Consider the following 26953-nt stretch of genomic DNA (forward strand, 5'->3'; position numbering starts at 1 on the left):
ATGACCTAATTTATCTTGTGGACTGGTCCATAAATACCTTTGGCTCACTTCAGAGAACTTAGGGACTGTAACTCCAGGCCACAAGTAAGCACTACAACTATCCCTGAATTTCTTTCTTTTTTTTAATTCCAGGGAAATTAATAACTGTGTTGGTCTGCTGCAGAAAATAAATGAAAAATAATGTTGTGGCACCATAAAGACAAATATTTATGGACTACAGCACACAGCACCAGATACATGAAGTGTATCAACAGTTGAGAGGAAAATAAATATGCAATGAAGTGGGAAGATAGTGGGTCCAAATTGCCATGAGATGCAGAAGAAACAGCCTCTGATATACACTATGCAAAGCTCAAGCGAATTCATAATTGATGCTTTTTTAAACAAAATACCAAAGGGAAGTTCAAATGCCTTGGAATGAAAGTTCTAAACATGCCAAGCTTGCAAAAATGTCCCCACTACTGTGTATCCTTAGTATGGTGATCTAGCATAGAAGAAACAGAGCCTAGAAACATTATTGGGGGGAACTACAGTTCTCAGAAATTTCCCAGGTAATATGGCCATTGACCATGGAGGCTGAGGGATTCTTGCAACTATATTCTCCAAACACACTATTTCCAAACTCTGGCTTGGATATCATTTTGGAGTATGCATTTTATCTCTGCATCTGCTTCTTCCCCAAGGGTGAAGAGATTACACAGAGTGCAAAGTCCATTTGAATCTGGCCCTCAAATATTTCAGCATCAAGGACCAAACTTTGCCCTTGATGGCTATGCAAAGTCTCACTGACGTCAACAAGGCCTCTACTCCAGATCAAAACCCAGTAGGCGTTTCTGAAGGGCTTTTATGTATTTTTAAGTGCCCCCTTTCAAGAGCCCCAGCAACGTTTAGAAAAAAAAAATACCATTCCATGAAAAGCCCTTTAACAGAACTGCTGTGTGATTCCATTTGTCTGCTTACCATTCATGGGCATGAACGTCCTCATTGTCCTACTATTCCAGCTGCTCCAGTGCTCAATCCTGTTGTCACTGATGAATAAGCCATCAGAGGCCACATAGAACAAAATATATATGTCTTCCAATCTGGCCCTTTCATTGTTGAAAGCAATTACACAAGTTAAGAGTGCATCGGAAGCAGTTTATGCAGTTTAAAATGTACTGTACTAGTTTAGAGTGTGTCACATTAAATCCCTCATTTTCTAACCTTTTCTATGGAGAAACTGTTGATGAACAACAGATTGAATTGGGATCACTGGACATGGGAAGGGGATGCTTAAACCACTTCTTGCTTCACAGCTGTCCTTGCCTTATATTTCACCTCCACACAGTGATGGGGGATTGTATCTCTACAGTAAGGAGACTGGGAAACTTCTTAAAAAGGAATTTTTCTAAGTTCTGGTCGGGGGCAATTTAAGTTTAAAATCAAGCTCCGGGTGTGTTAAAACTGCCCTACTTACAAACGGTGGTCCCAAACATTTAGTCTGCAGAAAAAAAATGGCAGTGAGGTTCAGTTGCATGCTATGTATTAGATGGTGAAACTTTTATTTGAGACAAAGCTCATCATAGCTCAGTCCCTCAAAACCTTGTGTTTAAAAAGAGTTATTTCTTATGAAGAAGTAGTGATCCTGCTGGTGTGGAGTTCCTTCCAAGGTACTCAGCTGCACATACCATTTTGTACTAAACATGCAATTTTTAGGCCAAGCTTATAGGAACAGTGGTCACAAAAACAAAAAAATAAATAAGTTCTTAATAAAGCTAATGATTCCATCAACCTACTTGTATGTTATTTGTCCCTCACAAGCACCCTATGAAACTTTGGTCCAAAACACATAGCAGAAATAATCCAGTTCGAGACCGCTTTAACGGCCCTGGCTCAGTGCTAGGGAATCCCGGGGATTGTAGTTTATTGTGGCACCAGAGCTCTCTGACAGAGAAGGCTAAATGTTTCACAGAATTATAGCTCCCAGAAATCCCTAGCCTTGAGCCAGGGCAGTTAAAGTGGTCTCAAACTGGATTATTTCTGCAGTGTGTTTTGGTCCTTAGCAAGTTTCAGAATTAGAAGTAGAGGTTCTCAATGAGTAACAACATTGCCTTCAAGATGTGGTTATGATTTTTCCAAAGACCTCTGGTTGGCTACTGAGGAAAAAATGTGTTCGACCATGGCTGGGGTGGGCAAGCTGAAGCTCACAAATCACACACAGTCACTGAACCAACTTTTGTAGTTTCTGAGACCCCCATCAGTCCCACAATTCCCCCCAATTTTTTTTTAAAGGTCAGATTTTTGGACAGAAAGCTCCGCAAACAAGTGAAGACATACAAAAATAGCCACAGAAGTAACATAGAAACCTGAACTACCTCCATTTTCTTCTGCAATCCTTCTCAAAATGGTGACACAAAATGATACAATGTCACTTCCTTCTACCATTTTAAGAGGGACTGCAGAGGGAAATAGTGGTATGTGGGCTTGTTATGATAAGTATGGCCTGCAAGATCATTGTGGGAAGGGAAATTGGATCTGGGCCCCATACAGTTGTCAACCCTGGCAATACAAGCTCAAGGCTAGAGCACTTCTTTGAGGCTGAAGCCTAATTCCTTTTCACAGACGTTCTCTCCTGTTTGAAAGAAACCAAGGACTACATTATGTTGCTTTGTGAAGCCAAAAGAAGAGATCAAAAACAGCAGCACATTTTAACTTAAATCTCTTACTACCAATAATTAAGCTTTAGAAGGGAAATCTGAAACTTTTAAAACAGGACAAAAAATATACACAAATGCCAGAAAACTACCAAACAATGGTGTTATACCAAAGGAGTCTGACAGCATAATTGTCTGGGGAACCCCAAAGACTTAGACTGAGGTCTTAAAAGTCCCTGCCCCTGGACTAGGTAGACTATTGGTCCGATCCAGCAATGTTCTCTATATATTATAGGTTTGTTGTTTGCTTTGTGTCTACATGTCATTTCTTGCAACCCTAAGGCAAAACTATCATGGGGTTTTCTTGCCAAGCTTCTTTGGAAGGGGTTTGCCACTAAGATCTGCTCTGGTGCCACAACAAACTACAGTTCTAGGATTCCATATCATGGAGCCATGCCAGTTAAAACGATGTCAACCTGGATTATTTCTACAATGCAGATACAGCCTATGGGTGCTCAAATGTGCTTCACATTACACACCAGACTCAATTGCCTTTAACAGAAGCGTGCCAAACACATTACACTGTGTGACAGGAAAAAATTATTTGAGGGCCTTCCAGCATCCCCCACAAAATAAATTGTGTGTACACCATATAGCCTATATTTGAAATCCATTCCAAACATACCCTCAACATTTGGAGAAAATCTGTCCAGCCAGTTTCATGTGATTTGATAATAAACAGACACACAGAAACTTCAGTTTATTTGTATAGCTGTTCCATGTGTCTGTTTCAGTCTTGGGTGTTTCAGATGATCCCAATTCTGCTGATCAAGCAGTCAGCAGAGAAGCAAAGCCATGAGAGGTGATTACATCCCCCCCACATACATTTATGAACACATGCCAATTTAACCCAGCCCTTAAAAGGAATTTTATCTCAACTGACAGCCACCAATGTCTTTAAAGTTTTAACAGCCAGTACAACCAACCTCCATTTCTTCCCATATTTATTTGCACTTCTAACATCCAAAAAACTGTACACTTTTAAAAAAAGTAATAAAGGTTTTAATGCCAAACAGACCTGGAATCAAGAAAATAAAAAATGATTGCAGTCATTCAAAGATGAACAAAAATCAGCAAAAACAGATAACTGACTACAAACAAGGATGGTAAAGGACTCATGCATACAAGCAGATATGTATTTGCTGAAGGTCTGGCACACACACAAAAACAACTGGTGTCCTTGAAATTTCATCCACACTTAAAACTTCTTCCTAAATACAAAACCAGTACACTATTTGCCTAGAATTTCACCAGGGATAATATTAATCTGACAGCTGCTTTATGGGATGTGCCAGTTCATGATCTCAAGGAACATTCTATTTAAATGGGGTCCCTAGATTCTCAAAATACTTCCATATGTTGCAGCATAAGGTCAGATACTAAGGAAAGCACCAATTTATGGACATATGGACCTGACTCATATTGAGTTGTGGCACTGGTACATTTAGTACCATATTGCTTATTCTAACTGGGAACGGGGCTTCAGGTTCTCAAGCGGCAGCTTTTTTCCTTCATTTTCCTGTGGAGTTATGCACATGAAGCCATGTGGTCTATCTACCACTGAGCTACAGCCCTTCCCCAAACAAGGATCTGCTGCCTTACTGTTTGTTTGTTTGTTTTCTATAAGCATGATTGTGTCACTTTAACAGAATGTGCAGAAGTGCTTTTAATTAGTTATGACAGCCTCCTCCATTAAGAATTGCTTATACGCATCCAAAGTCATTTTCAACTATTTCAAAGGCTGTCATAAAGAAAAGCAGACAATTTGCATCCTGTTTACTGAAAGACACTGAAGGCACAGCAACAAGCTGTGGATCTCAAAGTACAGTTAAGCAGTGCTTAACTATGAGAACAGGGAAACTATGGAGCAAGTTGCGGTGCATAGGGAAGCTATTGCTGCTACTGCTGCTGCTGCTATTATTGTTGTTGAAAGGAGAATAGAAGATTACTCCAGCACCAGGGTGGGGAAAATGCAGCACACACACACACACACCCAATGTTGTTGGACAACAACTCCCATCATCTCTTGCCACTATCCACATTACTGTACTAAAGCTCCCATCATCCCTGATATGAGCAGGACTCTAACAACAACTGGAATGTCACTGGATCTTCACCCAACAGGAATGAACATATGAGGAGACTTACAGATCTGGAAAAACTAACCTCGCTGTCCGTTACGAATATTTCCAGCGACTACATCAGTCCATCACCCAAACATTCAGGTGGTGAAAGATGGGCCTTTCCTTGTGTACCAATGTGCACATGGAGGGCACCACCATACTTCAAAGAATCCAGGTCTAAGGACTATCACAACTTGATTGGAGGAGCTCTGGGAAATGGGCACATCCAACAAAGCTCCCTTTCATGTTTCTGCCAGACATACAGAAAGAAGGCTAACTTGCATTATTTGACAGTACGGGGATGGGAGTTGATGTATCTCCATATAGACATATTTAGTGAAAGTAGATTACCGTATATACTCGACTATAAGTCAACCTCATGTATAAATCAAGAGCAAGTTTTAGGGCCAAAATTATGGATTTTTATATGAATCATGGATAAATCAAGGGTAAAACCTAGAGGCATATAACAAAGGATCTAAAGGATGAAGTAAAGTTAACAATGTCAAAGAACTTTACAAATTCCAGCAGACATAACTTTGTGCTCACACTAAAGACTGGATGGATAAGAAAATAGAGAAGAATTGGTGCTTCCAGGACAGATTACATTCTTGACTTTCACCAAGGGATGACTCCTTTTTAAATAAGAGTTAAAATATAATACATACATTTTGACTAAAATTTCTAGACTTATACATGAGTATATACAGTAGTACAGCTGAACTTGAACCTCTGTTGTTTCCTTCATAGCCCCTCATCTGATTCAAATGTGGAGGCACCATCTAAACAACTAATTCGGATACCAATGCTAGTGCAGCTTTACCCAACCATAGCTCCAACCAAACCGTGTGCTAATGTCACTAACACTTGGATGAGCAACTTCAGAAGGGGCAGGGAGCAATTTCCACCCGCCTGGTGGACTGCACAAGCACACCAGATGCAAACAGAAACCATGACAGATCATTTCAAGTTTTGATTTCAGCGTCTTCACCCACCCACCCACCCCGTTTTTGCTTTGGGGGCTATATGGAGAGGAAGCTGGGGTGAGAAAACCACTGTATTTTGTAGGTAATTTGAGCCATACAGGTTGGGCAAAAATAACCGATTGAATTTTTTGTTATGGGGGGGCATCTGGGTGCTTAGGATGATTGGGGGGTTAAGAGCAGCAATTTGGAGCCTCAAGGACCACATGTGGTCCATGGGCCACCCTTCTGCCACCCCTGAACTAACAGATTCTCCTCTTTGAGCTCATCCTAGGAATAAAGGAAGTCAATGTGAGACAGACTGATGGTCATCTAGATCTTACCCTCTACACTACCCTGACTAGAAGCAGCTCTTGAAGGTTTCCAGCAACAGCTTTTTTTTTTCAGTTGTTGAGTTCCACATTAGTGTAAAGGATCCATCCATGGTGCTAAACCTCAAAAGTTCAGATCCATACTGTACCTGGAGTACACTGACCTCCCTGCTGACATGAAAGCCCTCAGATACTGGCTGGATCTTTCCCAGCCAAGACTGGAGAAGTGGACCTCAGATCTTCTGTGTCTCCTCTTTCACTGGGTTAGAGACCTTCCCAGAGAGTAGTGCCTTCACTAGGGTTGTTGTCACCTGGTGCAGTAACTCATGGTGTTGTTCCCCCATTGACCTCCTCCCATACCTCCCTACAGAAACCTTAGTAACATTTTTGATTTATCGTCCTCATAAATCATAATTCCAGTATAGCACTGAATACAATGACAAGACAGTGGTCCCTCCACATTCACTGGGGTTAGGGGTGAAGGACTCCCATGAATGTGGAAAAACACTATTCTTTTTACCTGAAACAAACACCTCTCTAGGAAGCTCCATGTCCTCAAGTGAAACTCTATGGTCAACATCTGCCAGAAGTTGATCATAGAATCATGTTGGAGGACCTTCAAATTCCTAGAGAAGTGTGCTCCAGGAACGTCTAGGTTCTCAAGCACAACTTCTGGCAGAGTTGCACTGAAAGACCTAGCAATTCCTAGAAAGAAGATACTAATCAAAACTGCAAACAATCAAAGCCGCAAATGTTGAGGGCCAACTATAGTTGTGACAAACAACTAGCAAAATTAAAATCATACTTTTATGTTACAGTATTGTATACACAGCCTAAATGTGTCTACAGGCACAATTTCATGTGATAATCTGGTAAGGGGTGATGTTTTGAAAGAAAATTTTAAAAAGAATATGTTGTTTAAAAAACATATTACCATATATATTCGACTATAAGTCGACTTGACTTCATGTATAAGTCGAGGGCAGGTTTGGGGCCAGTATTAGGCATTTTGATATGACCCATGGATAAGTTGAGGTAAAACTTAGGGGCAGGAAACAAAGGGTCTAAAGGACAAAGCAAAGGAAAACAATGTCAAAGGATTTACAAAACTCCAGCAGGCATAACTGTTTGTGTTCATACTAAAGGCTGGATGGATAAGATAATAGGGGGGAGAGTCAGTGTGTCCAGGAGAGATTACACTCTTGCCTTCCACCAGATGATGGTTATCATTATTATTATTAGAATTAGAATTAGAGTTGAAGTACAGTACTTAATTGACCTGTGTATAAGTCGACTCAGATTTGTAAAGTTGAAGGCTTTCATGGCTGGGATCCATAGTTTTTTGTGGGTTTTTCAGGCTATGTGACCATGTTCTCTGATGCTGGCAAAACATCAGGAATAAACTCTTCTAGAACATGGCCGCATAGCCCGAAAAACCCACAAAAAAATACAACTCGGGTTTGTTAGATCAAATTTTTTTACTAACATTTCTAGACTTATACATGAGTATATACAGTAAATTAATTTTAGAATGTAAATGTTTTAAATTTTAAAAAGCTGAGGCCTCTCTTTCTCATCCCATTGAGCCTCGCCCCACTCACACCATCATCTCTCCTGCTAAACCCCAGCATTTTAAAGGGATGCAGACGAATGCCATAGCCAATTTTTGCCAAAGAGCAGATATCTGGGGAGTAGTGGTGTCACCTTCGTGTAGGGTGTCACCCAGTGCAGTCCGCACTCCTTACACTCGCCTTCTGATACCTCTGCAAAGAGGAACTGTTGCTGCACGGCTTCCCTCCCACCTGAACAACCCACATTTCTAAAACCTTACAGAATTCTCTGTTAATATTATATTTGCCTAATCAGCTTTTCCATTTGCATTTGCTGAAAGAGGCACTGATTGGCTAATTCCACCAGAAGAATTAAGGTCCGATCCAATTAACATGCTGACACTTGGTACAATAAGATGACAGAGAACCTGATGCCCCGGCATCCACACTCTGGGGATCATGTCTGAAATGAATAAAAGAGAATAAGAGGCATCTCTCCCAAGAGATCTTGTTACATAGCGACCCTTGAGTATGCAAACAAATTAAGGTAAGAGATGTATAATGAGACTCTCGGACAGGAGGAAAAGTTAATTTTGAAATGGAGTCTCATTAACCAATAAAATATTTATTCCCCATAAGAGATAAGTTACTAATAGTGTGTATGTCTAACATCAACCATTTCCCTTGCTCTCCGTAAAATTAACAGAGAAAACAGAACTTTGGCTCCAACCCACTTGCTCTGGGGAAAAAAGCAACGCCTTACTACTGTCGGTCCTCTGTAGCCATGGGTTCAACCATCCACAAATGAAAATATTCAATATACATATAAATTCCAAAGAGCAAACCTTGATTTTGCCATTTCATATAAGGGACACTATTTCACTATGCCGTTGTATTTACTGGGACTTCAGCATCCACGGATTTTGGTAACCATGGGAGGTCCTGGAACCAAACCCAAGCAAATACCAAGGGTTCACTGTACATAGAAAGAGATGCAGTGAAATAAGTGAGCTACTGAGTGATGGGTTATGTTCCATTATTTTATTTTCTGAGTTGTCGCTGTGCATTACGAAGAGCGATTTCCACTTCTTCCTGGCAGTGTTCCTATATCTTTAACGTGCCAGATCAATATTCAACAGGTTTGGCTTTGCTTAGCATAGGGATGCAAGGATGGGGAGAAACTCTACTTGTTGAATTCGCCATGTTGATGGCAGTGGAAATGAGGTACTCTAATTAAAAAAAAAATCTCTGCAAACTTCTCTTCCAACAAAACTTCCTTCTGAAAGCAGACTTCCTCACTCTACACTGGGGATAAACTCTGAAGTTGAGTTCTAGTTTATCCAGTCATAAACCTGGGGTTGTGTGGTTTCAAGTTATTTCTGACTTATAGTGACGCTAAGGTGACCGGTATCATCGGACTTACTTGACAAGTTTCTTCAGAGGGTGTCTGCCATCTTCTGAGGCTGAGAAAGTGTGACTTGCCAACATCACCCAGTGAACTGCTAGGGCTGTCATAGGATTCGAACATGCTGGCTCTCCCAGTACCATAAGACACATCTGCTAATCAATGTCTTTTAATAACAAAGATAATCATGAAAAGTGGAGCTGCATCCACAGGGCAGCAATAATCCTGTTTGAAACCACTTTTAACTGCCATGTCTCAATGCTAGGGAACTCTGGGAATTGTAGTTTTACGAGACCTTTCACCTTCCCTGTTAGAGAGCTCCGATGCCCCATCAAACTCCAGTGCCCAGAATTCCCTAGCATTGAGCCATGGCAATTAAAATGGTCTCATCCTGGATTATTTCTGCAGTACAGAAACAGCCAAGGAGGAAGAAAAAGCAGCAGCGTCTTAGATCCAAACCACACTGTAGAAATAACAATAATTTGACGCCGCTCAGTGTTAGGGAATCCTGGGAATTGTAGTTTATTGTGGCACCCGAGCTCTCTGACAGAGAAGGCTAAATGTCTCACAAAAGTACAGTTCCCAGAATTATCTAGCATTGAGCCAGGACATTTAAAGTGGTCTCAAACTGGATGATTTCCTCAGTGTGTTTTGAACCAGAGAAGGCTAAATATCTCACAAAACTATAATTCCCAGGATCCCCTAGCATTGAGCCAGGGCAGTCAGAGCAGTCCCAAACTGGACCAAATCATGAAGGGAATGGGAAGGAAGCCAAGGCAGAGGCAAATCTGGGGAGAAAGAAGACTGGCCCAAATAAGCAGAAATGTGTGCTCCCTGCAGGTTGTCTCCTTCTCCAGAATGTCTTCTGGGGCTGTTCTAATCTGGGGCTGGGGCAGATAGAGGCGAAGGCTCCTCGGAGGCTTCTTTCCAGGGCAGGAACTCGCCATCTGGCTCCAAGGAGGGCTGGCTGGCTGGCTGGCTGGCTGGCTGCGGGGGAGTCGGGCCAGGGCCCTTTTCCCTCCAGCGCCCAAGTAATTGAGATCACATGCCATCTGTCTGGACTCTCCCCCACTTTTTCCTCTCTTTATTGGAACCAGAATGACAACGGCACACAAGCAGCAACCCCGGCCAGAGCCACTGCATCCGCACTGCAGGGATGCACCAGCTTCGATTCGTCTTTAATTGCTCCAGGCACTGGAGTTCTGGGTTTGGTGGTTTTGTTGGGGGCACTACAACATCCTGGCTTCAGTTTCTGGAGTCACTCCCTCTCAGCCTCAGAGACCCAGGAGGATCAGGATTCGAATCCCGATTGAGACATGGAAACCTCCTGGGGTGACCTTAGGCAAGTCACACTCTCTCAGCCTCAGAGCCAGTATAGTAGCAGTAGTAGTTTGAGCGTTGGACTAGGACTCTGGAGAGCAGGGTTTGAATCCTGGCTGGGCCATGCAAACCCACTGAGGCAACCTTTGATTGAGAGTCCATGCATGGCCCTTGGGGTCTCTAGGATTCTATGACTCTATAACCTTAGGCAAGTCACACTCTCTCAGCCTTAGAGGAAGGCAACTTATACCCAGGACAAGAGACAACGTGGTGTAGTAGTAGTAGTAGTTTGAGGGGTGGACTAGGACTCTGGAGAGCAGGGTTCGAATCCATGCAAACCCAGTGGGGTGACCTTACACCCAAGTCACACTCTCTCAGCCTCAGAGAAGAGCCAAGGGCTGAAACCCTCTCTCTGACCCAGAAAAATCCCTGGACAGCTTGGCTTTTGGGAAGGGGGACACCGTCTCAGCCTCACCCCCCCCCCCCAAAAAAAAAGCCCGGGCTCCTTGCTCACCTTGCCTCCGAGGGATGGTCCTCCGGATGGCAGCCGAAGATCCGAGGGAAGAAAGCAGGAGCAGCAGCCAAGGCAGGCAGCCGTCGAGGGAGAAAAGAGCCATCTCCAGAGAGGCAAGCACTCTTCCCAGCCAACTTTGGCCAAAGGGAGGGAGAAGGGATCTGGGGGAGACGAGGGGAAACTAGGCAGCCAGGCTTCGAGAGGAGGAGAGAAGACCGTGGGGCTGCTGCGGAGGAGGAGGAGGAGGAGGGGGAGGAAGGAGGCGGAGATCTGCCTTCCTTCTTGGGAGAGGATTACAGACTGCTGCTGCTTCCAAGAAAAGATGAGGAGGGGCTTACATTCTGTCTGGATCCACACTACAGTAATAATCCGGTATGATGCCGCTTCAACCGCCCTGGCTCAAGGCTGGAGAGTTCTGGGGACTGCAGGAGGATGCCCTCCACTCTGCCTTCAGAAGCACGGATTTGTGGGAGTCCACAGTCACTGAGAGAGAGAGGTTTTCATTGGAAGGGACTCCAAGGGCCGTCCAGTCCATCCCCATTCTGCCATGCAGGAACTCTCAATCAAAGTATCCCGGACAGAGGGCCAACCATCATCTGCTTAAAGACCTCCAAAGAAGGAGACTCCATCACTCTCCGAGGAAGGAGTGTGTTCCACAGTCGAACAGCCCTTACTGTCAGGAAGCTCCTCCTAATGTTGAAGTGGAATCTCTTTTTGTGCAGTTTGCATCCATCGTTCTGTGTTCTAGTCTCTGGAGCAGCAGAAAACAAATTAGCTCCCTCCTCAATATGACATCCCTTCAAATATTTAAACAGGGCTATCATATCACCTCTTAATCTTCTCTTCTCTAGGCTAAACATCCCCAGCTCCCTAAGGCATTCCTCATAGGGCATGGTTTCCAGACCCTTCACCATTTTAGTCACACGTTCCAGTTTCTCAATGTCCTTTTTGAATTGTGGTGCCCAGAACTGGACACAGTATTCCAGGTGGGGCCTGACCAAAGCAGAATAGAGTGGCACTATTCTTCCTTGATCTAGACACTATACTTCTTTTGATGCAGCCTAAAATCGCATTGGCCTTGTTAGCTGCACATCACACTGTGACTAATGTTCAATTTGTGGTCTACTTGGACTCCCAGATCCCTTTCACATGTAGTTTCATTCAGCCTCCTATATCTGTTCATTCCATTTTTCCACCCTAAGTGCAATACCTTGTTGTTGAAATTCATTTTATTAGCTTTGGCCCACCTTTCTAATCTATTAAGGCCATTTTGAATTTTGTTCCTGTCCTCTGGAGTATTAGCTATTCCTCCTAATTTGGTGTCATGTGCAAATTTGATAAGCATGCCCTCTCTTCCTTCATCCAAGTCATTGATAAAGATGTTGAGTTTTGTAGCACCTTTGAGCCTAAAGGTTCCAAACACATTGCAGAAATAATCCAGTTCAAGACCACTTTAAGTGCCCTGGCTCAGTGCTAGGGAATCCTGGGAATTGTAGCTTATTGTGGCACTTCAGCTCTCTGACAGAGAGGAGCTAAATGTTTCACAAAACTGCAGCTCCCAGAATTCCTTAGCATTGAGCCAGGGTAGTTAAAGTGGTCTCAAACTGGATTATTTCTGCAGTGTGCTTTGGACCATTGTTAGTTTTGAACAAAGGGTTTGCCAAAACATGTTGAGAGTTGTCTTCTTTTTTTGTGGTGTAGGAACTTATCCTTATTTTCCCCATGTTATTCCTGCCTCTGGCAGCAACATTTCAGTTAAACAAATGATGCCCAGGAACACATTTCCTTTGTTAATGGTGGCTCTTCTCACAACAGTATTGTGAGGTGATTTTTTTATGGTTCAATGGAGACTCAAACCTGGATGCCTCAAGTCTCAGTCCAACACTTTACAACATTTCTATGAAGGAAGACACAGAAAAATAAAAGGGGACACGTCTCTAGTTGTTCAGTGAATGGCTGCTTCTTTTTTTTGGAAAACGGCCAGTGCGTTTCACCCAATGTCCATTTCAGTGACCTTCTTCATGGGCTCCATAAAAACATAAAAATAAATATTAATATAAATTTGAAATTAAAACAACTCATAATTATAATAATACATACATATTGTATATACGCGACTATAAGTCAATCTCATGTATAAGTCAACAGGTTTTGGGGCCCAAATTATGGATTTTGATATGACCCATGGATATGTTGAGGGTAAAACATAGGGACATATAACAATGGATCTAAAGGATGAAACAAAGGAAAATGATGCCAAAGAATTTAACAAAATTCCAGTTGGTAAAACTACTTGTGTTCACACTAAAGGCTTGATGGATGAGAGAATAGAAGGGGATCAGTGCTTCTAAGACAGATTGCACTCTTGGCTTTCACCTGGGGATGGTTCCTTTCTTTTATAAGAGTTATAGTGTAGTACTTACATTGACCCATGGATAAGTCGACTTAGGTTTTTGGGTCAATTTTTTTACTAAAATGTCTAGACCTATACATGAGTATATGCACTAATACATCATAACACATATCATTCTAATCATTGTATACCATTTGAAGTCTGTACATCATAAACTGGAGCTGGGGTAGAGGCTAAGGCTCATCCGATTGCTCTTTTTCCAAAATATGAAAATCTAACTGCAGAGATTTCCAGAGCTGAGGATGTAAGGTGAAAGAAAGTGCCACCCAGTGAGTTTTATGGTTCAATGAAAACTCAAACTTGGATGCCTCAGGTCTCAGTTCAACACTTTGCAATGTTTCTATCAGAGAAGAAAAATATTTTTTGAAAAAACAAATAATCTCCACTACAGACTATGTAGTTCTGTGTTTACATTTCAGACGTGAGGTATACAAAAGCTAATCCTAAAATGGGAGGGAAATTGCACCACTAAAGCTTCAGTTCTAGTGCTTTATCTGGCCGAGAGTGAATCACACTGAATAATAAAAGACACTATAGAGGAGAGTTACTGTGTGACAGGAAAAGTTTCCCTTAAAATAAGAGACACTTAACAACCTTGTTTGGAAGCATCTGCCCTTTGCTGTTTGGAAGGATGTTCTTTATGCCAGGAACCTACACAGCCCACCTATGTAGCAGCTCTTCGGATCACTTCCCAAAGGACATTATTAGAATCACGAATCTCTGCCACTTGGTCTATAGTGTTCACAGTTTTTTTTCTTCCTGCTACTGAAGTTTTGATATAAAACAGAGAATGCACAATCAGCTCCCATTTCTCCAGGGCTTAATTTAAGACCTGGTCTACCCAAGCGGTGGAGCCTGGAAGAGGAATGAAGAAATGGAAGAGGCAGAAGTCTTGATCTGGTAGAATGACCTACAGCTCTTCAGACATGGAAAGGAATGAAAAATGCCCTCCATAGCAAGGAATAGACAGGGCAAGATCTTTTTGTAGGGCAATCTAAGTTTCCTAACACTTCAGCCTTTGTTAAGGAAACAAACAAAAAAAGTTAAATATCAAAAATATCCAAACCAAGCCTGTTAAATTAACAGAGTGGCAGAAATGTGCCTTTGTCTAACCATACTTTCCTAAGAACTGAGACTGACTGAAAAACAACACAAGTCACTTATAGTTCAAACAAAAGTTTACTAATGGCCTTATATATACATAGAGGCTATATCCTAATCTAGCTAGTCAATAGTTCAGGTTAAGAAGAAATATTTATTTCACCATCTTTCCAAAGAAAGTTGAGAGAGGAGGGAGATGGAGGACCAACAGTTCAGTTGAAAATCTTGAGAGAGAATATTTGTTAGTCCCAAAGAGGGAATGGCCTAAGTCACATGATTAGTTTGAAGGAGAGAGGAGAGAGGAGAGTTTGCATGCAGGAAATCCCTATCTATCTAAGGAGGTGGAAAGAGAATGCTAAAATCTTCCAACAGTTTTCTTTTTTATGTACTTACTGGTCATTCATTAGATGAGAATTCTTCCCAGAGAAGTTGAGAGAAGATTTCAAAAATTACATTTCTCATCTGCCACATAAAATGGTATATTAGTATGTTCCATCTCATTCTTTTGCATGTGGGGGAGTAGACCAGCAAGTTTACAGCCTGAGCCTAAATCCAGTTGTTAGACTCTTAACTAAAGTATTATCATTGAATACACTTGAGGCAAAGCACAAAAATCAGTGTGTATAGAACCATTGTACTGTCTATTCTCCTCTATGGGTCTGAAACATGGGTCACCTATCGCCAACACCTATGACTCCTTGAACGCTTTCATCAGCGCTGCTTACGCACAATTCTAAATATATACTGGACTGACTATGTGACAAATGTTGCTGTCCTTGAGCAAGCAGGGATCACCAGCATTGAGGCCATGCTATTGAGGACGCAGCTGTGCTTGGCAGGACACGTTTCTAAGATGAAGGACCATCACCTCCCAAAAATAGTATTGTACGGTGAACTTGCCATGGGTCAAGAGCATAAGAGGGGTGCCCCAAAGAAGAGATACAAGGACTCCCTAAAACAACATCTCAGGCTTGGCCAAATTGATCACCAACAATGGTCTGCCCTGGCTTCACATCAGGAGGCATGGAGATGCACTATCCACGATGCTGCAGCCTTTTTCGAAAGCTCACGCCAAACGAGTCTCGAAGAGAAACAACAACGCAGAAAGAACCACAACCCGGAAACATCACCCAAAGAGACTTTCCACTGTGCTTTCTGCAACCGGACCTGTTTGTCCCGGATTGGCCTTTTTAGTCACCAACGCACTTGTACAAAGCACGGGATGAATCCTTCCTAAATCTTTGCTCGCGAAGCAAAGCCAGAGAACTTACCAAATTCCCATTGTTTCACCCTATCTGATTTGGTTGGGGGACTAAAACTTGGATTTGGGCCCTAGAATTTGTCCTTCTTTTCACTGCCCTGGACCATTTCCAGCCTGTTATTAAACATTCGTATTTGAAAATAGGTCCCTCTGAGCTGCACAGGACTTGCAACCCAGTAAGCAAATATGCTCAGGTTGTTGCCCATGAAGTAACAAGAAAGGGAAAGTGTCAGGTTACCATCAGCCGTTGCATTTCAGTCTCCTTTTGTTTTTCTTTACACTGAAACACCTAAGCCTGAGGAAGGTTGTAGAAGCATATAAGCCTGGTATGGTCCAAGAGCACATTTCCAGTCTGTTTATTGACGCCAATAAAAAAAAGTCACATCACTGTTGCTTTGTGTTGTTCTACCCCAGTGAATGTACTTAGTTTCTCCGGTTTGCCAGTAATTACCTCTCTATGGTACCCTGAACAGCTGCCTCTTCTATCTGCCAACCTTAATGGTAATATTCCATCTCAACAGGTTGAGCCTCAAAAGGATCATTAGTTCCCCACCAACATCTTCTGTTGGGACAGCATCCCTCATTCCTTTCCCTGGGATGGGATCATTTCTTTATCTTCTCCCTCCAAGAGTAATAAGTACAAATAATTGGAAGTGAGGGCAAGAGAGACACTGAAATATAGCTGGCCCCAGATATTCATTCACAAAGGCTGTATCCACACTGCAGAAATAATCCGGCTTGACACCACTTCAACTGCCATGGCTCAGTATTATGAAATTCTGGTGCCACAACAAATGACAATTCCCGGAATTCCATAGCATTGACCATGGCAGTTAAAGTGGTTTCAAACTGGATTATTTCTGCAATGTGGATGCAGCCAAGGATTTCTATATCACCACGGTGCATATTCCAATATACAGCTTGAAAGCAGCCAATTGCAAAGGCTGGATGGCCATCGGTCCAAAGTGCTTTGATGGTGTATTCTTTCATGGCAGGGGGTTGGACTGCATGGCCCTTGTGGTTTTTTCCAAAGCTACAACTCTGTGATTCTAAGTCACATAGTTGTATATAGCAAATTACTTTATTGGTAATTAGAAAGTAATAAAGTTGCACTTTAAAAGAAATGTAATGAGTAGGAATAGCAGCACTTTGGTGAGGGGCAATGAGTAATCATTTCTGGCTCCTTTTAAAAGGTATTTTTAGAGAACATCTGATGGACTTTTAAAGGTTTTTTTGCCACTCTCAATCCTAATATGGCATTTATTTATTTATTTATTTATTTTTAGCAATAGAAAAGTAGCAAGAAACACAAGTCACTGTGTTCCCCCCCCCCCCCCCCCGGTAACATTCACAATAACGCATTAGGTCTGGAGGATGTCTTTCTAATGAGTTAAGTGATGAATTTCTTTTTTAAAGTAGTGCATCAAACTAAGCAATGAAATGTAAAATGCATAGATTTCTCTGCTACATTGTCTGTTGCCACCCCTCTCTTCTATTAATTTTTCTGTTAATTTGTCTGTTTCAGCCAAGTCTACACATTTCAATAACCCTTCCCAAACTGAATGGAAGCTGAAAGTTTTTTCCCCCAGTACTTTCCCTGCTTACTCTTGTCAGAGATCAGGGGGTCTTCTATTTTTCATAGCCTCTCCAGGAACCATGGAGTTCTTCTATACCTGAGAACATCAGGGTGTTTTTTTTTAATAGCATCTGCCAAAGATTTGATCAGTTTTTGCCTTTAATCTTTGATTCAGGATCCCAGTAAATGAGCCATCAAAGTCTCTTGGGGACCCCTTCCAGGAGTGGAAGAAAACTAGGGCTGCAGTCACAGGCCTACATCTTGGGAATAAGCCCCTTGCTTATGGTTCAAGTAAATATGGTTAAAGAATTGTGTTATGAGTGTCCTAGTAGATACTGAGTTAAGCAGATAAAGTAGGTTTAATCTTCCCAGATGGGAAGATGAGTCCACTCTGGTCACTCAGACTAATATAGAAATCTCCATGGGGGATTAGTGACAAAGAGGAGGAGAAAAGAGGGGAAAGGAATGGCATGAGTAGGTACCCTTGTGGATGAATAGAGTGAGAGGTGTGCCACTGAGAAAAAGGAACTCACTTCACACAAAGAACTGGCAGGGTGGCAATACTGTGCTTGTGCTTTCACAGTGCCATTTTGAACAGCACATTTGGCTTCTTATAGATCAAGAGTAAGACAGTGTGGTGTAGTGGGGTTTTTTAAATTGAATTTTATTAGTTTAAAAAGAAAAATACAGTGTATTAATTGACATATAAACATCTTTCTATATTACAGTTATATGTTCATTTTGTATAAATCGACTATTCCAAATAAATATATTTAGCAGTGGCATAGTGGTTTGAGTGTTGGACTATGACTTTGGAGACCAGGGTTTGTTTCCCACTTGGCCGTGAAACCCACTGGGTGACCTTGGGCAAGTCACATGTTCTCAGCCTCAGGGATTGGCAATGCAAACCTCCTCTGAACAAATATTGCCAAGAAAAGCCCATGATGGAGTCGCCACAAGTCAGAAATGACTTGAAGGCAACACAACTCACACAGATCAAGGGTGGACAGAAGATCAATAGTCAGGAGTGCTTTGACTGTGTATTCCTGCATGGCAGGGAGTTAGACTTCATTTTAATATTTTAAGCCGCTTTGATTGTTTTTACAAAAAGTGGGGTAAAAATAAAAGTTTTATTTTATTTTATTTTATTATGGTCTTTGAGGTCCCTTCCAACTCTGTCATTCTATGATGAGGATCAGATGGTAGATCTCTGCGTGGTTTAGAAACTATTGAAAAGTATCTCCTCTGAGCTTGGGTAGGAAACCAAGAATGGAGTTTTATGGGGAAAGACAGATGGCTTTGTTGTGAATGTGTCCACTAATCAACTGTTCAGAATCAACCTGCTCCTTAAGTCTTAATATATGTCTGGTGGTTCCAACTGGTGAGTCTCAGAGTGCTGAGATATATAGAAAACAAAGTACAGTCAACCTTCCTTATCCACGGATTTTTTTTTATCCATGGATTCAAGAATCCACAGCTTGAAAATATTTTTTAAAATATACAAATTCCCATTGGCAAACCTTGATTTTGCCCTTTTATATAAGGGACACAGTTTTACTGTGCCATTATAATTAATGGAACATGAGCAGCCACAGATTTTGATATCTATGGGCTCATGGAACCAAACCTCAGCAGATAACAAGTGCCCACTGTAGATTATAAAAGGCTAACATCTCCCCACCTTATAGATAAGAGCTCTCCTGACAGTGGGAATAAGGGGGTAATACCCAGCTTTGCAGATTTAGCATGTCAGAAACAACACTTGCCTAGCATATTTCCTCCTGATATTCTACATGCAGGGATACAGCAGAGAATTAAATCCTGAACATTTGCCCCCTTGCCATATGAAGTGCTCAGTTAGTTCAGAAAACATGTCATTTACTGTTTTTATGGACAATAAGGAGCTGTCCTTTTAAGTAGATGGCTTACCTCACTCTAATGCCTTAAGAGGATGCATTATCCCTGTTTTTTCCTTTTGTGCCAGGTACCTTTAACTATTCCTCTTACTTCAGAAAAAAGTGTTCCTGCAGTATGAATATGTGAAAAACTTGCTCCACTGATTTTTTTTTAATGGCTTTACCAGTTCACATTTCCCAGATCAAACATGGAAAGAGAAGCAGTGGATGATCAGAAATCCATACATTTCTAGGCTTATGTTACATTCTGTGAAAGAAAACCATGTTTGCAAGATGCATGCATTTCAAAGAGGCATTCATTTCAAAAATGTCCATACGTGGCTGTGCACATTTCTAAACAGCATGTAAAGATGCTTTGCATACTCTCCAACGGTTCAGATTTGGGAGGGATATCTCCAACTAATACTCTGCTTCCTCACTTTCTCAACTGCTTTAACACCTCAGAGTGTGGTAGAGTCTCCCTCCTTGGAGGTCTTTAAACAGAGGCTGGATGACCATCTGTTGGGGATGCTTTGATTGAAATTTCCTGCATGGCAGGGGGTTGGACTGGATGGTCCTCATGGTCTCTTCCAACTCTATGATTCTATGATTCTATGAAAAAATGTCCCAGTTTCTCTCTCTCCCAGTTTTCCACATTGCCCTCAGTGTACTTCAGTTGCTGCAAACTTAGTTCAATCTGCAAAAGTAGTTTGTACTCTGTTAACACAGCAGAAGGGAGAGGAGAGAGAGAATCTTGTCCTTCCCAGTAGGCTTGGGCAAAAGCAAACTGCTGCAGCCACTCCTGCTCTTCCTTGTTAGTAGCATTTGACAACTTGGCCACATTCTGATGTTGCTCTAACCACATGCATCCCAGATTCCATTTGTGAAATATGGAAGATTAATCATTGGGAAATTGGTATCCTTTAATGCATCCATTTGAAAAATGTGTACAAAAATATTTGCAGACAAGACCTGTCTCTAGCTAGGACTTACTTTCTATAGCTCCCCTCAACTTGGTGCCCTCCACATTTTTTTTGGATTACAAATCTGAGCATTCCTGACCATACATGTAACCATGCTAGTTGGGGCTGATGGGAAATGAACTCTAAAATATCTAAAGGGCAACAGGTTGAGAAAGGCTCCTTTACAGATGCTCTGCTTACTCCATTCTATGGGAATTCCTTTTTTCAAAAGCATTGACTGCCTCAATTTATATTTCAGCAGTTTCAGTTACAAGTGTTAGATCTGGCAGAAACATGATAAAATAGTAAATGTTATAAACTGTTACTTAATATTGGTAGCCTTAATAACTCTTTAAGATTAATTCTAAAGTCCAAGACAATTATTATTTAAGGCAATGATTATTTAAAATTTTTCAAATATGTTTCAAATATTGAATATTAAAGAAATCAAACAATCATATTTCAGTTTTGAACTTCTACTCAATGTGAAGTTCATATAAACTGTAGGTTGTTGTGACACCAGCTTTCTCTAATGGAGAAGGCTAAATCTCTCACAAAACTACAATTTCCAAAATTCCATAGCATGGCGCTATGGCAGTAAAAGTGGTGTCAACCTGGATTATTTCTGCATTGCAGATGCAGCCTTTGTCTTCTTATAAAGAGTTAACTTGAAAGAATGTTTACTCTTAGAGCAATCTACGATGACTCACCTTCATTTTTCTAAATATTGTGTTCTAAATATCATATTCTAAATATGGTCTTCCTCTCTTACTACTCCCTTCTGTCTTTCCTAGCATTATTGTCTTTTCCAATGATTCATGCTTTCTCATGATGTGGCCAAAGTACAACAGCCTCAGTTTAATCATCTTACTTAGAAGCCTGATCTGTTCAAGGATCCATTTGTTTGTCATTTTGGCTGTCCATGGTATCCTCAGCACTCTTCTCCAACACCACATTTTGAATGCTTTCTTAACTGTACAGCTGTCATATCCCATACATGGTGATGGGGAAAACAATTATATGATTATAATTTTAGTGATCAGTTGTATATCTTTACTCTTTAGGATCTTGTCTAGTTTTTTCATCAATTCCCATTCACAGTCTTTCTGATTTCTTGACTGCAAGTCTCCATTCTGATTAATGCTTTATCCAAGGTATGGGGAATCTTGAACTATTTCGATTTCCTCATTGTCTAGTTTGAATTTATGTAGATCCTCCAAGATTATTATTGTTGTTTTCTTTATGTTCAGCAGCAAGCCTGCCTTTGCACTTTCTTCCTTTACATTCCTTAGTAACTGTTTGAAGTCTATGATGTTCTCTCCTAATAGTATGGTGTCATCTTCTGAATCTAAATCTGCACTTTGTATGATATTTTCTGCATACAAGTTGACAAGCAGGATGGTAGTATGCAGCCTTGCCTGACCTCTTGCCAATTTGGAACCATTCTGTTTCTCCATATTCTGTTCTAGCTATGGGAAATGGGAATTACTTTCTAATAATGCCTGAAGGGGACATAAAATGCTCACCCCTGTTCTACAGTGTTCAGGGGGGTTGCCCAATCCTTCAGTCTAGATTAGGTGGAAGAGAAAAGTGCAGAGGAATCAATTAAAATCTTTCCTTCCACCAACAACTATGAATAAAGTTCTACTCATAGATCAAAGCCATGCTTTCCAGCGGGATTACATTTTCATGTTGAGTTGTGAGCCACCAAGTGGTAGTTGTGAACCAACTATCACAATTAAATCGCTGCTGTTACTACCAAGGCATGAATTGTATCTATATTCAGAGATGAACTCAGTTTCCTAGGTGAAAACGAATGGGTAGATCATCCTCTTCAAAGACAGCACACAGAGAGATGCACACTAATACAGTAAGAAAGAACAAGAGGATAGAGACAACGATTATTGTCTGCATGTGGTTGAAACACGGGAGTCATTTGATCACCATTGAAATGATAGTCTTCTAACAAAGGAAAGGCAAAGTTCTTCAATGTTAAACTAACAGTGTTTGAAAGGCACTGTTCCTGAGGAAAGGCTTTGCAGTTACTTTGCAAGTATGGAAGAAATCTCTGCATCAGAAGATCCAGCTGGCAGCCAGATGTAAATCCTGAAAACAATCATGTTGCACAAGAAGTTGTTGGAATGAATGCTTCCTGTCCCCTACTATTTTTTCTCCCCACAACATAAGCACCTCGCTTTCCCACTTCTCACTTTGGATGAAGACAGATATATAATTATAAACATGGTAGAGGTAATTTTACTGCTGTGTAAATGGATACCCATTTTCCTGTTCTGAGATGAACTCTTAAATGCAGACACATCCTGAGATGGCATACATCCAACATGATAGGAAAATTTGCACCAGGGAGTTGCCTTCTGTCAGTGATATCACTAACCCAACTCTAGCAAAATCACTTAGTTACAGTTTTTAAGCACTTTTAAAAAAATTATTATTTTTTTTTTTGCTATATAGAAAATGATAGATTACTATGTATTAATGATTACTAAACAATGGGTAGCTGCTCATTCATTCTTCACTTCTGATTTGGAATGGGTCCTCTAAAATTTAGGAAATACCCACATTAGACTCTCAAAATTAATACATGTTAGAGTCTGTGAATTTTGCTCCAGATGATATGGCAACTTATAAACTTTGACTTTGAGAGCAATCATAAAAGTGTGGTTTTTGTCAAACAGATTATTCTAATGTGACAAAAAGTACACTTTTATAACTGTTTTCTTCAGGAAGTGAATGGAAGTGCTACAATGGCATGCAGAGAGGCATGGAGAATGCCACTAGTCTCCCAGTCTGTTTCAGCTTTCTTTTCTTATGTGATAAGGCTCATGGTCTTTCAGATAATCCTGTGGTTCTGAAACTTTTTACCCTTGTGACCCCCTTTACATCTACATGTGGATGTCGCCCCCCCCCAAGTTAGTATATGAATAAAAATATTATGTTTGTTTAGTGTGCATATTTTCATTTGCACATTCTTGCATATTCATATTTTAACATTTTATAAGGAAATTAAATAGTTCAAATTAAAACAGATTTATTTAAATACATTCAATATTTAAACCAATACATGTGCAAATTTTACACATAAAACAAAGTTTGAAAACAGGAGTAAGAGTCAGAGTCAGGGCCTCCAAGTCTCTTATTTTCCTTGTCTAGGGTTGCCATAACCCACCTGCAGGCGGGACTGTCCCAGTTTTGGCAGAACTGGCCCGGTCCCGGTCTGGTTCCGCCAATTCAGGGGTTGGGGCCTGGATTCGGCCTTTGCTGCAGGCCAGGCAGCGCTCCTCCTCCTCCACCTCCGTGCACTCCCGCAGCGGCCACCCACCTCCTCCTCCCCCACCTCCTTGTATTTTGTGTGGGCGGGTGGCCACACAGCCCACCCTCTTCCTCCTCCCCCTTTTGCTCCACGTACGCATGGCGCTCGGCCCGCCTACCTCCTCCTCCTCGTCTGCATGGCCACACTGCTCGTAGCACTTCCCTGGGCTGCAGCCGGCACCAGCTCATGCTTGCCCCGCTCACACGCGCGCACACACACAGCTAAAATAGCAAGCGCTCGTCCCCTTGAGACTCACTGGCCAATGGCAGAAGAGCAGGGGCGAGGCTGTTTCCAGCCCCAGCTCTCCATTGGCCAGCCTCAAGAGGGGGTTGGAGCCTCGGAGGAGGAGGAGGAGGAGGAGGAGTGAGCCTTTGGGCCAGCCAAGGGGAGGGGAAAGAGCCCTTTCTTGGTGCATGGCGCCAAGGAGGAGGAAGAAGAGACGGAGGAGGAGGAGGAGGAGGAAGAGGAGGAGGAGGAAGAAGTAAGAGGAAGAAGGGGAGGAGGATGAGGAAGGGGAAGAGGAGGGGGAAGAGGAGGAGGAGGAGGAGGAGGTGGTGGGTGCCCATTTCCAAGGGTTTATTTCCCTCAAAGTGTCTTTTTTGTGTATTTTTGGTGCTTTTAATCCTAACAGGTCTGCCTTGTTTTAAAAATGATAGTAATGATGATGGAATGGAGGGGGGTGGTTTGGCCAGAAAGGGAAGTACATTTCTTCCATCTGTCTAGGAATAATGCCCAAATGTCCTCCATTTTGATCTTGCCTAAGAAACATGCATTTATATTAACATTTTTGTAAAAATCATCCAATTTTTTCGCCTGTCCTCCATTTTAAAAAAATGTATCCTACATTTGTCCCAGTTTGGAGGTCCTGACTTATGGCAACCCTATCCTTGACCAATACTTGCACACATCCCTGGGGGGTCTTGCACCACCATCTGAGAACCACTAAGATAGTCTGATTCAAAGCCATATGGGACTATAAATGTGATACTCAGCAATTTGAATCATGCCTGGAAACAGACCAGTAGCCCATGAAGCTGTTTCAATAATGGAGTTACATGCTCTTGCCATGTAGGGGTTGATTCTCTATCTTCAACTTTCATGTGTCAGGTAAGTAATGTAAAGTTTAGAAGACAGGTTGCCAGATTTGTTTTTACTGTACATGCCACTAGCCTATTGGCCAACCTAGCACTCTCTTCTTGGCATTAATATAATATAAGAAAGTACAAAAAAAGCTTGGAAAAGGTATTTCTTTTGGACTATAACTCCCAAACTCCTGTGGCCAGAATGGCCACAGGCCCTATGGGATTGAGTACTGTACTGTTGGAGCTGTCATCTAAAAAGGGCAGTTTTTCCACACTTTGGACATATTATGAAACATAAAAGTTGAAGCAGCATCTTAAACCCATGTTGCTTTGCTGCTATAGGATCCTCATCTGGCAGAGCTGACCAATATGATCTTTGAAGCTAATGTATAACTTTCTGTCTGATTATTTATTTTATTTATTAGAGTACTTCTACCCCACCCTTCAGCCCTAAAGGCTATCATAGTGGCTTACAATTATTGCAATGGTAATTGCTGTTCCCTGGGCCTATGTGTCTCCACAGCATCCCCAGGAATAGAAGCATTTCCAGAAGTAAACAATTAAAAAAAATTAAAAGCAAGAAAGAACATTTAAAATGAGGGGAGGAGAAGCTGCCAGAGTTGTTTTACGTATTGTGGGAAGGAGGAAAACAAAAGCAAAAGAGGAGGGGGAAATGGAGAAAAAAACAGCTTCAAGCAATGCCTGTCTTGGGCTTCATTAATAAAATTCTTCTTCTTTTGAGACTGATCTTTTTTTGGTTTGGTTTAGTTTAGTTTAGTTTGGCTTGTTTTGTTTTTTTTGGTGGGGCTAGGATTCCAAATCCTCTAATTTGCACTACATTCTGTAGAGTCAAACAGCACTTTTTCATAAAGCAAAGACAGCTGAGCAGTTTTCAGGCTGTATATTAATGGCTTTCTTTCTGTTTTCTTACACCTGGTTTGATCCCTCATCTTTCTGGAGTCTGTTTGTGCTGGAAGGGCTTGCTTTTAATCCCACACAACAGGATATTTAGTTGAAAACAGTCTGGTGAAATCAGGAAGTCTTATCCTGTGGGTGGCTAAGTGAGCAAGCCTGTAGCTTAAAAAGAACAGCAGTCCATCCAGCGGGTAGAGCAGAATTTCCCTTTGTGATGGATGGGGAAACAGGCACATTTCTGTCTTGGGGGGGAAATGTCTCTGAAAGAGCTGTCTGACTCAGTGTTGTAAACACAGGTGGAGTTTGATTTAGCTTATGGTATTCATTGCATAAAGGCTTCAAAATAAGGGAACGAGTGGAAATGAATCAGTCACGATTGAGCTAAGGCATGAAATGGGAGATGGTTTCAGGCTTTCTAGACCAGAACTGGAAATCATGTAGCCCTTCCGATGGTGCTGGACTGCAGTTCCAACAACTCATTGTCAGTGGTGAGGAATGCTGGGAGCTGCAGTCCAACAAAAATGGTAGCCCATGTGTTTTCTCTCCCTGTCCTACATTCAGAATATATAATGTGGATCACAGGCATTTTGTGAAATAATTTTTGTGAGTATTTTTGAGCCTTCCAGATGCTTTCAACTTTGTTTCCAAGAATGTTTGACCATTGACCATGCTGGCTGTGGTCGTGAATCACCGAAACATTTGAAGGCCAGATGCTGAAATCCCCTGTTCTAGGGCATACATACAATATGAAAATATAGGGATGGGGGCACGACCTGGGAAAACAGTATGTTTTGAGTTTCTGATAATGGAACATTGGCGTTTGTAATGGCTGAATTGGTTGTATATCATATAAGTACACAATGAATGAATTCTTCAGTCTTGACAACTATCTACTGTGATCTCCTCTGCTTACTGAATAAAGCTTTTTCTGAATGTACTGAAGGCTTGTGTTCCTATACTTGATCCAGACTTCTCTGGCACTTTTTGAAAGAACAGGATTTTCCTGTTCTTTGCAAAGTATGGGAGAAGTCCAGATCGGGTATGGGATACCATGATCGGGTATGGGATGCCTCCGGCCTGTGCATGGAAGTGTGCAATAAAATCTATGCTTTAAAAGTTTTCATCCGGCACCAAGGTCAGGAGGGTAGGATGGAAAAGGGCAGTGTGGTAATCTCCTACATCAGTCTTGAGCCTTTTGGTAGTTCAAAAATATGTTGCACGCCACCCCACTCTATGGCACCCTATGAACCACATACTCATATCTTCATCTGAGTTACTACAAATTAGGCCAGTGGTTCCCAACCTTTTGTATGCTCCACACTCCTAGGAAATATTTGATTAATGTTTATAACATCAAATTTCTAGATGAATTTCTAATTTTTGAACAACATACAATACTGCTGATAAACAAATCCAACTTTAAAAAATGAGCTTGTAACTCAGTGCATAAAATGCAAAATCTAAATTGAGCAATTAGATTCTAATTTGTTCAGAAAAAAAATTGAGTGATAACTCGTC

At 41.5% G+C, this 26953-nt stretch overlaps 1 protein-coding gene across 3 annotated transcripts in view; it reads right to left on the minus strand.

The window, feature by feature from the left end:
- Positions 1–11091, minus strand: part of EGFLAM (EGF like, fibronectin type III and laminin G domains) — a 170756-nt gene extending 159665 nt beyond the window's left edge. For all 3 annotated transcript variants that reach the window (XM_042452513.1, XM_042452512.1, XM_042452511.1), the window contains exon 1: positions 10900–11091. In XM_042452513.1, coding sequence (XP_042308447.1) covers positions 10900–11002 — 103 coding nt within the window. In that variant the 5' untranslated portion in view covers positions 11003–11091. The remainder of the gene's footprint in view (positions 1–10899) is intronic.
- Between the last annotated feature and the right edge of the window lie 15862 nt (positions 11092–26953).

The sequence above is a fragment of the Sceloporus undulatus genome, chromosome 2, assembly GCF_019175285.1.
Source record: "Sceloporus undulatus isolate JIND9_A2432 ecotype Alabama chromosome 2, SceUnd_v1.1, whole genome shotgun sequence".
Lineage (NCBI taxonomy): Eukaryota > Metazoa > Chordata > Lepidosauria > Squamata > Phrynosomatidae > Sceloporus > Sceloporus undulatus.